Source organism: Xiphophorus maculatus, chromosome 11 (assembly GCF_002775205.1).
Source record: "Xiphophorus maculatus strain JP 163 A chromosome 11, X_maculatus-5.0-male, whole genome shotgun sequence".
Lineage (NCBI taxonomy): Eukaryota > Metazoa > Chordata > Actinopteri > Cyprinodontiformes > Poeciliidae > Xiphophorus > Xiphophorus maculatus.
This window is the reverse complement of record NC_036453.1, coordinates 17978172-17990881: the sequence shown is the minus strand read 5'-3', so window position 1 is coordinate 17990881 and position 12710 is coordinate 17978172. Positions and strand designations below refer to the sequence as shown.

Sequence of the window (12710 nt, the reverse complement as noted above, 5' to 3'; positions counted from 1 at the left end):
CTCTCGAACACTGGGCAGCGGTATTTCCTGGGGCATAAGCTTGGAGGTATCAGCAATATTCCCAGCCAATGTCCCATCATGACTGAGAGAGAGAAACATGGTGTCGGGGGGAGAGTGTGAGACAACAGTCAGACAGAGGAAACAGTCAGGGGGATGAAGGGACAAACAGCTGACATCATTGTTCCAGAGAGATCAGCCTGTTGGCACAGTTTCACTGCCAGTGATGGCATGGGAAGTTAGGGAGGCTTGGATGGGTTGGGAGGGGAAGGCCTATAAATTCAGTGTAGGACTGGAGAGCTGCACCCATCTTAAGCCAAGTTAGACCAGCTCTGAGCTCTAAACCTTCTCTGACTTCCACTATGGATATTCCCATTCAGTACCCCTGGTACCGCCGTGGCTTCCCAAGCCGGTTTTCTGACCTCTCCTTGGCAGAACCTCTTGCTGACTGGCCACTGGTGTGGCCCTTCTCCTGGTCCTTCCCCTGGATGCGACCTTCATTTATGCGCTGGTTCAACTGGCCAGAAAATGGACACAGTGAGGTAAAATGCTGTTTGGTTCACCTTTTGATGGTACTTCAAGCCTTAGTGTTTCACAGTCACATTTGTGAGATTTGTTGTTTAAATCAGAGTTCTAAGTGCTTAAGTTGAAGTCAGAAACACAACTGACTTTCTACTGATATGAAATTGCACTGAGATAAAAAACAGCATCTTGCTACTTCTAACAAATTTCTGCACAGATGCGGATGGAAAAGGACCGCTTTGTTATTTATCTGGATGTGAAGCATTTCTCCCCCGATGAGCTGTCCGTCAGTGTTAGTGACGAGTTCATCACCGTGCACGCTAAGCACGAGGACAGACAGGTCAGGAGAGATTTCAGAGATCTGCAGAAACTGCAAGCTGTACCCTTTCTAACTCTCTGACTAATTCTGCTTTCAGGATGATCACGGCTTTGTGTCAAGAGAGTTTCTGAGGAAATACAGGCTTCCATCTGGCGTGTTAGGGGCCGACATCACCTCCAATCTGTCATCTGATGGTGTGTTAACAATCACAGCGCCTCGGCCATGTCTTGGGCCAGACTGCAACATTCCCATCTCATTTGAAGATGGCTCACAGAAACAAAAAATGTAGAGTATCCTGACAGCCCTGATACTGATTAAGTACTAACCCACCACTACTTGTTTATATGTTGGCATTTTGGTTAACATAATAGGTCAGACAAGTTGGAAAAAAAAAAAGCAAACATAACCTGCTGACTTCCAACTTACAATCACTGATGGATTTAGAACATGGTAACCTCTGGAAAAAATTGGACCCTGCATGAACATCGAACATTACATGTGAGTTTTGTCTGCACAATGTTAAGCTCCAGAGAATAGACCTATCTTTGACAAATTATAGCCATGCATTGATCTAAAATTACCACATGTATTTCTTTCCTTTACCTAGTGTGTGAATATGAGACAAAGCCCGAGAAAGCTTTGGATTTAGGAGACCAAACTCTAAAAAGTTGGGTGGAAGGAAAAGGCCTAGACAGCTTAAAATGTTCTTGTCTAAAACTAACATTGTCAGACTTATTAACAAAATGCCAGCTGTGCTCTCTTTTCAGTGGGATAAGGTGCTGGTTTCTGTAAGTGAAGAGATACAGGATCATTGGGAGCATTTGATTGCTTTTTTGGTTAATTCAAAATGCCACCAGAGGATTTAGGGCCAAGACTGTGTGGAGCGGAAAAAGCAACAGATGAAGAATGACAGGTGCAGTGTAAAGGATGAGCACAAGAGCCACTTTTTTTCTTCAGATATCTTATCTATATGTACTGTTTTGACAGTGAGTAAATTTTTACTTGTAAACCCAACGCTCTACTATTACTGTTAAACTGGCTATAGCCTCTGGCATATTAACACAGAAAACCATATTTAGAATAAATATTGAAACTCAAATTTGTCTTGTCATTTTTTTTTCTTTATTCTGTTGAAAGTATAATTTCACACAACAGCAGAGGCTGAAGAGTCGAGCTATTTCATTGTTTAGTCCCCAAAACATTTGTGACAATTAAAAAGCAATTTTTAAAATTCAAATCAATAAACCAAGATGTGGCAAACATTTTATTTGTTGTTTTACAAATTATTACACAATCAAAACAAAAACAAAAATAAACCTGAATGACTGCCAGATAGTAAAAATTGACTTTGTCTTGAAAAAAATATTTAAATCCAAGTGTCCTGTATATTCTGAATGTCTAAGCATAACACAACTAAAACAAAAAAAAAAACAACACATTTATTTAAAAGATGTGTGTTTCACCATCATATCGTGCTACAATAAACAATAGGCAGCATATTCAGGTGAAATCTCTTGCCAAGCTCAGCCTAAAAAAAGACACATTTTTGCAGTTTTTGTTGAAATGTTTATTATCTGTAAAACTGAAAGTATGAAAAGCCAAAGTGTCCCAGATAGCATATGTAGGAGAACTATCTTCTAAATAATTTAAGATAAAGATGATTACATGTTTAAATACAGATAAGATAATTGCAATATATTTTCTTTATTTAATTTTGACAGAAAATCCGATTAAATTCTGTCAAGTCATGTTGTGTAAAGTAAATCTCACTTAAATACCAAATAACAAGAATACAGAAAAACATGAAAGAAGAGCCCAAGTTTGATATATAACAGGAAGAGGAAAATAACTCAACCTTGAAATCAATGACCAGTAATCAAAGCATCTATTTGACAAGGTTATCAGAATGCAATTTCTGACACCCATAAATCATTTTATGATTTTCAAAATCGTATTCAGAGACGAGCTAACATGGATTAGACCATAATTGTGTGTTAATTAAGGAACGCTTGTCGTTTTCTCTGTCTGTCCATTCAACATCAGTTGCAGTAGAAGTCCCAGTTCTGGATTAAAAAAAATGAAAGCAGTGAAAATGAAGAATAAAATAGAAATAAATTGATAATAGTTCAACTTATTTGTAAATATGCACAGAACTGTTGGTTCACTTACGGTAGTTTTGACTTCAGTGGTTGCTGGCATGAGAGCATGTGTTTCCTCCACAACGCTGCTAGGGAAGTGACCAATGCGAGCCTCCTGTTCTCCATAATATGTATTTTGTACCTACAGTAGTAAAATAGCTAGATTAGAGCTTCTCAATCTTTTTTTTTACTATATCTTAATAAACTTCAAGATGGCTGAACAACACCATCTTTAGAGACATTTTAATGCAGTAGAACAACAGGACATAGTTCACACACCTAAAATCTATTTTTGATGATTGTTACAATATTTTATACTGTAGTTACAGTTGGGAGTTACCTGGTTTGTAGCAGATGTGCCTTTTAAAATGAGTACAACATAACCCATTATACCATTTACCAGAAACGTTTTCTTGTTTACCATGGAAGTTGCTACGTTAATTTATTCCTCCTGGAACATGCATGTATTGACTTAAAACATTCAAGGCTTGAGTAGAAAGATATTTTCAGTCAATATTTGCTTGGCTGTTCTTGGCCTGATGGCAGGCGCCGAGGCTGATTAAGGTGAGCCTGTTACATCTGTAAGCTGTGACTGGAACATTTGAAAGTAGCAAAGAAAAAATATCTGTGGTATTTTTTTTATTTATCTACCAGATTCTTAATTTCAGAAAGAAGCCTTTTTCTATTTCAAGTTATCTTCACACCCAGCAGGTTTGATTACCTTACACATGACATTTTTTGAAAGGGTTGAAGCAAAAATTAGGTCTTGTTCACTGGACTTAAATCTTGCTACAAACAAGGCAATTATTTGGGTACAAAGTTACTGGCAGGCTTGTGTTGCCCCAACAGTGTGCTACAGACTACCATAAGCCTCATAATGTTGATTGTTCTTCAATGGTTTCTAACAAACATCTGAAGCCTTCACAGCTAAGATTACTTTATTCACTTACCAACGACTTTTTAAGGAAAGTAAATTCATGATTATGTGGTATTTTTATATTGATCGGTCACACAATAAAATTCTGCAATGTTTGTGCTTGTAATGTGACATTCCAGAGGTATGATTAATTTTGCAAGGCACCGTGTATTATGGTCATAATGAATTTTTCTAAAATTATTCTTCTTTACTCACACTGCCAGCCCAGAAGAGATTCCCTCTGTCTTTCAGCATTGCATAAACATAGACGAGCTGCCCCTGTCGGATGGGGATGAACCTGCAGTCTCCAGGGTAGTAGTCCTGAAGCGCCTGGGCTATGAGGATCGGATCTGTGTGAGAACATAGTTTAGGATTTGTAGGGGCTTGAATGACTGTGTAAGATTTTCAGTTTTTTAATTGTTGTGCAGTTCAGAAAATCAGCAAAATTTTAGTCAGTACAGTAACTACATTTAAAAAGTAAAATCTGTATATTATATACATTTCTGACACACATTGGTTATATTTCAAGTGTTTATTACTGTTAACTTTGATGATTAAGGGTCACTGATACAGACATGTGATCCTTTTGAAAAGTTAATCTGGATCAATGTGGCGTGGCCTGGAAATGATCAACTTGTGGGTCCGGGGTGCTAAACAGGTCGTTTCCATGGCAGCCAATAGCTCATCCTCATTTTACTCTCTCGTTTCTCGTCTTCTTTTTCACAATACTCTGTAAATTCTTTGCATAGTTAGGTCAAACAGGGTTTTTTTTTCTGGCCAATCCAGTACAGTGATAACATGGCTATTGAAGCAAGTATTGGTACTTTTGGCAGTGTGGACAGATAATAAAATCAGTACCTTCATAAAAGTTATGAGCAGAAAAAAGCATGGAGTGCTCTAGAATTTCCTGGTGGATTCTGAGCCGTCTTTGAGCTTCAGAAAACACAGCGGACCAACACCAGCAGATATGGCTCCCCAAGTATTGGATTCTGTACCTTTTCACTCTTTCTCCAGACTCTGGTACCCTACTTTCCAAATTATTCTCCTTTATTCATGAAGAAGCAACTGTATTTTTTCCATTTCTTTAAAAAAAAAATCAGCATTTATCTTTCATATGTTCCAGTTGTTAGATAATATAATCAGTAAGCAAGGAAGAAATAGAAGCTGTTGCTACTTACGACTGCATTCAGAGTCAGCGCAGAGTTTCTTATTTGATAGTTTGGGCATCTGCTTTCCAGCTTCACAGGCTGTCAGGAAAAGCATCACAGAGAGAGCTAAAAACAGCCTGAAAGCCATATCAGAATGCAGAAAACACAGAAACTAAGACAAAAAAATAAGTTTTATGATTGATGAGTGTCGTGCTCAGCTTTTTATTCCCTCTTTCCCAGTTTGCTGCCCCCTGAGAGGAGGTGGGGTGTGAGTTGCCTTCTCTTCGACACTCTCCCTGCCCCCTTCCTCATAAGTGAACAGAGCACTCCTTTGAAACACTCCAAGCAGGTAAACAAGACAGGAGGAGAAGGAGGGAGTGAGAGCTGAAGTTAACAGACCCCTATTTGTGTCCTCATCTCTTTCCATCCCAAAAGAAGATTGCTGAGCTTTCAAGCAGCAACTTCCTCAAACTTTATCTGCCTTTTAATATCCCTGCTCAACCACTAGATATCCAAACAGCACCTGCTTCATCTGATCCTGACTCTGTTTCCTTTACACCTTCGTGACTCGGGAAGAGGTGTGGCCCTCAGATTCTATTTACATACCGGATGTTTCCACTACCAGGGAAACCAGCTGAGCCTCTCTTGCGCAAATAGTCCCAGGGCACACAGACAAAATGTGCGCACACTCAACACCAAACAGGAAGACTATTTCTGGTGACTGGTAACCCGTCAGGTAAGTAACATTGACAGACTTGATTCTTCTTCTTTGAGCCAGAATAACTTGGGTTTTCGTCTGACTTCAAAATTTGAATAATTTGACATACAGACAAGTTCTGGAGTGCTTTAATTTGGATGAATTATTGGCTTTAAGAGGTGGAAGTAGAATGTTACGTCAAAGAGTGACCTCAGAAGGAAATGGTTTTGAATGAAATTTGTGTTAGAGGAACATCACATTAGTTAAAGTGTGTGGAAAAAACAGTCTCAATTCTCAATTGTTTCTGTTCACAAGGTTTCAGAAACTTTTTACTTTAGTTTCTTTACAGTCTGAGACTGAAACACAATGCTTAAACTAGCTGTGGAATTTAGGGAGGGGAGCAAGAACAATGGTAATAAAGGAGCTAGATTTTCGGTCAGAGTAACCAAATCACCAGTCAGACAAAAGACCTCCTTGTTAAGGTTGTTAGATAATATCACCAGAAAACAACTTGTCATGCTAAGCCTTTCTAAGATTGTCTGTCTGTATTGATTTCTTGCTGTTACAGATTTGTCTCTGAAGAGGAGAGTTTCTGAACGACTGCAGCGTTGGTGCCTCTGAAGAACACAGTGGGAAACTAAATGAAAGGAGAAGGAATGGGAGTTCATCCCTCACCTCTCTGACCCTGGAGAAGTCATCCAAAAGCCAAGAGGGTGATGGTTTCAAACTAATCCCTTAAGCCAACACGTTTCAGTCATGTTCACTCCCAGGAAAAACAGCCTTCCCTCGCCCAGCCTGGAAGACTCCTTCTTTCCTCTCTCCTCTTCCTCTTCGGTATCTCTCTTTGCTTTGCAGTCAGCCTCGTCCCCCGCTGACGGCGTGGACGGCGGGGGAGCGATAGAGACTGACCTGATACTGGCGGCAGAACTGGGACGGGCCTTACTGGAGAAGAATGAGGAGCTGGCAGAAACTCTGCAGCAGAGAGAGAAAGAGGTGGAGGTAAGGAGATAACTGGGCTGAAGGAAAAATAACTGCACAGAACTCTTGTCTTTAACATAAACAGGAAAATACCACATGAATCAAAATGTGAGTCAGTTTCAAATGTGTAACAAGTTGCTGTTCCGTTGATCATACGATTCATTACTTAGGGTTTTTCCATCTAGGAAAATAAAAATGCGGTTACCCAATGTTGAGCCACCAATTATTAACAAATAAGTCTGGAATGAAAGCTTTCTGCAACAGTAGGTGTTATGTTGTGCCACAGACAGAGTCCTCTCAAGATTTTTCCACTGAGCTTATCTTCTATGAAAACACTGAATGATCATTTCAACACTGGTTTGGGCGCTGTGTCTGGGTAAATGACGTAGAACAGAATTTCAACATGTTGATGTCTTTCTCAGAAAATATGTTTCTAATGAGGCTACATGAAATCCAAATATTGTCCAAAAAAGCCAAACACCATTCACACAGTTACAGAGACCCTGAATAAGCAGAAGTAGTTTTTCCCCTCACAATCTATATCTAATGCAAGAAAAAGCACAATACTTCACTGAAGAATTAAGAGTTTTGCAGCTTGAATAATGTTTCATCATTTGAACAGGAGGCTAATGGTTCTTCTGGTTGTAAAGTGGCTCTTGCTAAAACGTTCTTCTTGTGGATCCTTGGGCTCTCTTCAGATATTCTTCCCCTCCCAGTCCGAAACATCCTAAATTATCCCTTGGTTGGAAAGTGTGTTCTGAGTCTTTGGTTGTTTTTCAGGTGTGTGTCTACCATGCTCTGTGATGCATGGAAAGACATTTCAACAAGATAGTTAAATACTGGAAGTATACACTCTTGTCAGATGACATCAAAATTGAACTCTTTGGGTCATGTATTGCAAGGAGAAATGTCGCTGCGCATTGCTCCAAAAAATCCCATCAAACGCAGTTTGGAGTTTGGAGGTGGGACAATCATGCTGCGGGTCTGTTTTTCAGCAAATAACACCAAAATTGAAGAAATGTACAAGGACGATTTGTCACACACGTATGCAAGAAGGAGAAGGTGAAATAATTTATTTCCTTTGTTGTGTGTTTCCGATCAATGACAAATCAAAAGGATGATTTTGGAGTGCAGCAAAGATCACAATATCTTGGGAAGGAATCATTAATTTTTTTTCTATCAAAGCTTAGCTACAATTTGCTCTCGATTTCTTCCTTTATATATAACGTTATGGGTCACGCTTTATTTGTTAAATATATCCATGTAGACAGTCATTTAAAAATAATGAAAATCTTTTTGAATAAAGAAAACTAAATTGGTGTGGCCAGCCTAAACGCCCCTCTGATACAAATATGTGTCTAAACATTATCGTTTTGTAATTTACATATTCAAAAAAAAACTTGTTGCAAAACTTTCTAGTCCAGGCACCCCACGCTTTCCTAAATATAGCCCTAGGGCAGGTTTCTCCTTATTTCATTTATGGGGAGACTCCTGGTGATTTGCATGTCTCCCTTTTGTAGGCTCTGCTGCTGATATTCATACACTTCTTGTCAACATCATGAAGTTGATTAATGTGCAGTTTATTGTCTCAGGCTTTACAGCAGGAGAAGCACGTCCTGCAGAGGAAGCTGGAGATGAATGAACTGGAGTCTGGGCAGAAGGAGTCAGAGCTCAACACAGACATAGCTTCACTGAGGGCAGAGCTGCAGAAATACCACAGCGAGGGGCGGGACCGGAGGAAAGATGACAGCGAGCAGATGACTCAGTTGGCCAATCACAACCAGAGACTGGTGGAGCAACTATCTGAGGTTGGATCATTTTCACCTGTGTATTGAGTCACATCTGATTAACTTTTTTTGGCTGCTATGCAGACAAACAGGTTTCACAGCCTTGTATCTCCCACGTTTTCTAGGCTGTAACACTGGAGCACTCCCTGAGGACTGAGCTCCGCACCCTCAGAGAAGAGATGGAGGAGTCATCCTTTAGTCGAAATATCAGCTTCACGCAATTAGAAAATATGCAAGCTGAGGTATTAGAACTTTCTCATTGCTGTTAAAGTACTTTGCTGTGGAAAAGTATTTACTCCCTCACAGATTTCTCATGATTTTACTTCTTTTGACTTAACATTTTATCTCATCTAACAAATTCTATTATAAGACTAGACAAAAATTTGAGTAAATACCAAGAAAGAAATAATTGCCCCTAAACCTAATAACATTAGCATCGACTGCCGTGGAACGTTTTGAATGGCTGTCAATTACTCTGCCATAAGAATGCCAATCCTCTATACTGAATTATATAAAAATATCTACACAGCAGAATATGAACAAGCTGTTTCAAGTGATGCCACAACATCTCAATCAGATAAAGTCCAGACTTTGACTAAGTCAATCCAAAACCCTCATTTGTTTTTTTTTTAAGCCATTCAGAGGGGAACCTATTAGTGGGTGTAACCCAAGTATGCTTAACTTTAAGGTCACAAACTGATGGCCAACTACTCTTCTTCAGGGTTTCCTCATCGAAGGCAGAATTCATGGTTCCACTAAATACTGGAAGTCATGCAGGTCCTGAAGCAGAAGGAATCTGTAAGGGGGCAAATACTTATCCCAACCCAAATTAGCACTTTGTATATTTTGTGCGGGAAAAAAAAATTAAAGGTCAAATTATTTATGAAATATGTCCAAATAGTGCAATGTTGCAGTGAATTATTTCAGTATTGCAATGCAAGATTGCTATATTCAGGTATTTTATATTGCTATGCAGATTTCCATTTAAATAGAACTAAAACATGATTTAATTAACATTTAAGAATAAAAACTCAAATATTATTATTTCTGTTCACCCACATTTGATGCATGAAAAAAGTAAATCTACATATATTCAGAAGTTTAAAGGAAAGCTTCTCACTCAATTCATGGAAAAATGACAATTCTTGTCTTCATTCATGCAGAACAGAGTATTGCAGGAGCGGCTGTCGCACATGGAGACGCAGCTGAAAGCTTCAGAGGAGGACAGCCAGAGGCTCCGTGTGGAGAGAGACGGACTGCGGGACAGACTGTCAGAGCTTCATGTCAAACTCACTGAGAAGGAAGCTGAGGTGAAGATCCGGCATTAGTCACAACTGTCCTAATAATAATAATAATACCATTCATCACTAACAGAAATAACTAACACATCTGCTTTAAAATCCTACACAGTCCGCCTGTTTGCTTCTTATGGTCTGTGTGTGTGTGTGTGTGGGTGTGTGTGTGTGTGTGTGTATTTTGTGTGTGAACATAGATAGAGCAGGAGCAGGGGGTTGTGTTTGAGTTACGCACCTTGAATCGCTCTTTACAACAAAAACATCTGAACCTGGGAGAGGAGAGCTTCCTGGGCAGTACGCACACACAACCTTTGTCTCTGCTCAGTGAAATTCAGCAGACACAGGTACTCACAGATACACACATGCAGTAACTTTACTGTCTGACCTGGGAACTGTCTGCTAATTCTGAACCTCTACTCACATCCCTTATGTTAGAAGTGTCTGGTACTAACACGTGTCCACAATTAAATTTCATTGGAAACCTTGCAGAGATGCCAACATATTGCGACAAAATCTGTGTAAGCGTTTTGTGCTCTTTATGTTTCCTGTTATTTATAGGCTACAGAGGCTCTCTTGGCTCACTCCTCAGCGCTGCAGGCCAAAGATGAAGAAATACAAGCATTAAAGGACGAGGTCTGTTAAGAGCTACACATGAATTCAACATTCATTAAAGCAGCAGGTCACCAAAGCAGAGGATATTGCATCATTTGGGGCCAATTAGCGAAAACAGAAAAAAATGAAATGAAAAAGTCCCCCTTCAAGACAGTAAAAAGTAAAATAATGTTTCTAATGTGTGTTCAATGGGATGAGCAGTTTTGAGACAGCAATGTAAGTTTTGATATCTTATCATACAAAGTTGGAATTATTACAGGATGTGTATATTGTTGAAAATGATGTCTTAATTCTTCTATTAGACAACTGGTGTTTTACAGTTTGTATTGTATATAAATACTCCCAAGATGTATTTAAAATAAAGTGCTGAAACTTTATTATTTTCTGTCCTTGCAGCTCCAGTCTCAGCAAAAGGAACTTGAGTCTCTCAGGGAAGAAATTAAACCCTTCATAGGAGGAGAAAATCAGAGCTACAGGTGATACTGCAACACAAAACGCCCCAGTGTTTTATTAGACATTATCTTTAATTTATAACAAAAAATAAATAAATAAAGGCTAATAGTATTTTCTTTTCTATCCAGCTCTCTGGAGAGCGAACTGGCCAAAGTTCGTCAGGAGAAAGAATCGCTCACTCAGCAGCTTCTCAACACAATCAAACACAAGGTGGTGCTGTCTCAAGAACTGGATGCCTGGCAGGTGAGTTTGTTGTTTGTGTAAAGATTTTATTTTGAACATGTTCAACTTGTAGATTAAAGTAAATAGTTATCTATACAATACTAAAATATTCAGAAAAGTGGAGGAGGAGGCACACTCGTTTAATCCTCTCCTCTACACATCTATGCCAAACTTCACACACACACATGCGCACCCACACAAATACAGAAACCTTCAGTGCTAGGTCTGACAATAGAGTAATACAATTGTAAGAGCTTGATAATGTTTGTTACAAGTTTGAAAACATATTATTGGAATACTAATGATTGTGTCATAAAACGTTTTCTTATTGGAACGTGGAACATCCTCCAGTTATGATGTAAACAATTTATGTTGTAGCAACAACAATTCTGTTGATATAACATGCTATAATATTACTGTAATTTAATTTTTTGTGTTGCAAAATGACTTATTGTGTAGCCTATTTGTTATAAAGATATTCTTGGATTAATAAGCTTTTCAACTGATAATGCAATACGATTATTTTTCTTTTCCTGAGGTAGTAGCTCTATGCTGCCATACTAATAAACTCCACCCAGATCATATTCATGAAATTTTCAAAACAACCGTAACTGTTGTCCGTTCTTGACCGTGGTACCACTTTCTTAAACGTGGTACCATAAGAAAGACCCAAAACCAACCCCTACGGAACACCACGACTTCCTCAGGGAATACAGCCGAGTACTCTGATTTATCTCCTTTCAGTTTCCGTTTTTGATTATTTGAAGCTACAGTAACTACGGTAGTGTGCACTCCTAATGATGTCCTTACATCAGTATTTTCTAAAATCTACCATTTTGTCCTGCTGCAGGAGGACATGCGCTTCGTCATCAATCAGCAGGTGCTGCAAAGGGAGGAGGAGAAGAAGAAGAAGGAGGAGAAGCAAGAGAAGGAGAGCACTGTTGGATTCCATAGGAGCAAGTCTTTGAGAGTGAGGGGTGAAGGAGGAAAAGGGTTCTTTTCCTCTTTATTCAAGGACAAATAAGACACAGCCTCATTTGTCCGTTTGGCAGCAGATGAACACTGATCAATATCGGCAATATCAGCAAGTTAAATGTTTACAAATGTAATATCTGAATGTACTTTTCTGTTTGTAAATATGTACAGTATATTAATAATTTTAAACTTTTAATAAAAACATTAAAATTTAATGTGTTTATTTTCTGTAATCTGCATACAGTCTCCTCTGTTTTATGTAAATAGGGGAACAGACTGTTTCCTTCATTATTCTATTTAAATTTGTGCACTTCAAGCAGGAAGAGCTGATGGTCAGTACAGAGGGTGAGGATAAGATTAGAAGAGCTGAGATATTATTTTTTCCTGCTATGAATCATGCAAAACATTATCTCAGAGAAAGAGTTAAAAATAAGCATGTGTCTCTGTGTGGTTCATAAATGTGAAGGGGAGGGGGAATTTTGATCGGTTTCTTGAACATATGACCAATTAAATATATATATACAATATATACAGTATATATATATAATTATTATTTTAGATGTTTTAGCCTCTAATAGACAAAATGAGAGCATTTCTATCTTTTCTCCAAGAATCACTTGCTCTGTACGTTTGGAGTGAGCACTTTAGTGA

The 12710-nt window shown here is 38.7% G+C and overlaps 3 protein-coding genes across 6 annotated transcripts; 2 read left to right on the top strand and 1 right to left on the bottom strand.

Annotated features, from left to right (window-relative positions):
* The first annotated feature begins 232 nt into the window (after positions 1–232).
* Positions 233–1937, top strand: LOC102229423 (alpha-crystallin B chain-like). The gene is made up of 3 exons (XM_005805820.3): positions 233–539; positions 737–859; positions 936–1937. The coding sequence occupies exons 1-3, from the start codon at positions 360–362 to the stop codon at positions 1125–1127; spliced, it is 495 nt and encodes a 164-aa protein (XP_005805877.1). The 5' UTR covers positions 233–359; the 3' UTR covers positions 1128–1937.
* A 169-nt stretch (positions 1938–2106) lies between these two features.
* LOC102217275 (melanoma-derived growth regulatory protein-like) lies at positions 2107–5603 on the bottom strand. Its single transcript, XM_005805860.2, has 4 exons — positions 5071–5603; positions 4109–4242; positions 3008–3118; positions 2107–2901 (listed from the first exon to the last, which is right to left on the bottom strand). The coding sequence occupies exons 1-4, from the start codon at positions 5186–5188 to the stop codon at positions 2878–2880; spliced, it is 387 nt and encodes a 128-aa protein (XP_005805917.1). The 5' UTR covers positions 5189–5603; the 3' UTR covers positions 2107–2877.
* Positions 5604–5691: 88 nt separating this feature from the next.
* Positions 5692–12250, top strand: LOC102217030 (BICD family-like cargo adapter 2). 4 transcript variants are annotated; one of them, XM_023341908.1, is made up of 10 exons: positions 5692–5776; positions 6306–6736; positions 8308–8523; positions 8628–8744; positions 9666–9812; positions 9995–10141; positions 10356–10430; positions 10806–10885; positions 10991–11105; positions 11935–12250. In XM_023341908.1, the coding sequence occupies exons 2-10, from the start codon at positions 6494–6496 to the stop codon at positions 12106–12108; spliced, it is 1314 nt and encodes a 437-aa protein (XP_023197676.1). In that variant the 5' UTR covers positions 5692–5776; positions 6306–6493; the 3' UTR covers positions 12109–12250. The 4 variants fall into 4 exon arrangements, with proteins under 4 accessions (XP_023197676.1, XP_023197678.1, XP_023197677.1 ...); XM_023341909.1 differs by lacking the exon at positions 5692–5776 and adding an exon at positions 5793–6219; XM_023341910.1 differs by lacking the exon at positions 9995–10141.
* Positions 12251–12710: the final 460 nt, after the last annotated feature.

Excerpts from the sequence above, each read along its gene's own strand:
- LOC102217030 (XM_023341908.1), top strand. The coding sequence starts at position 6,494 with ATGTTCACTCCCAGGAAAAACAGCCTTCCCTCGCCCAGCCTGGAAGAC. Across the intron at positions 8,524-8,627 it reads TGGTGGAGCAACTATCTGAG|GCTGTAACACTGGAGCACTC; the intron begins GTTGGATCATTT and ends CACGTTTTCTAG. Across the intron at positions 11,106-11,934 it reads AAGAACTGGATGCCTGGCAG|GAGGACATGCGCTTCGTCAT; the intron begins GTGAGTTTGTTG and ends GTCCTGCTGCAG.
- LOC102229423 (XM_005805820.3), top strand. The coding sequence starts at position 360 with ATGGATATTCCCATTCAGTACCCCTGGTACCGCCGTGGCTTCCCAAGC. Across the intron at positions 540-736 it reads CAGAAAATGGACACAGTGAG|ATGCGGATGGAAAAGGACCG; the intron begins GTAAAATGCTGT and ends ATTTCTGCACAG. Across the intron at positions 860-935 it reads CTAAGCACGAGGACAGACAG|GATGATCACGGCTTTGTGTC; the intron begins GTCAGGAGAGAT and ends TTCTGCTTTCAG.
- LOC102217275 (XM_005805860.2), bottom strand. The coding sequence starts at position 5,188 with ATGGCTTTCAGGCTGTTTTTAGCTCTCTCTGTGATGCTTTTCCTGACA. Across the intron at positions 3,119-4,108 it reads ATCTCTTCTGGGCTGGCAGT|GTACAAAATACATATTATGG; the intron begins GTGAGTAAAGAA and ends TTACTACTGTAG. Across the intron at positions 2,902-3,007 it reads CCACTGAAGTCAAAACTACC|AACTGGGACTTCTACTGCAA; the intron begins GTAAGTGAACCA and ends TTTTTAATCCAG.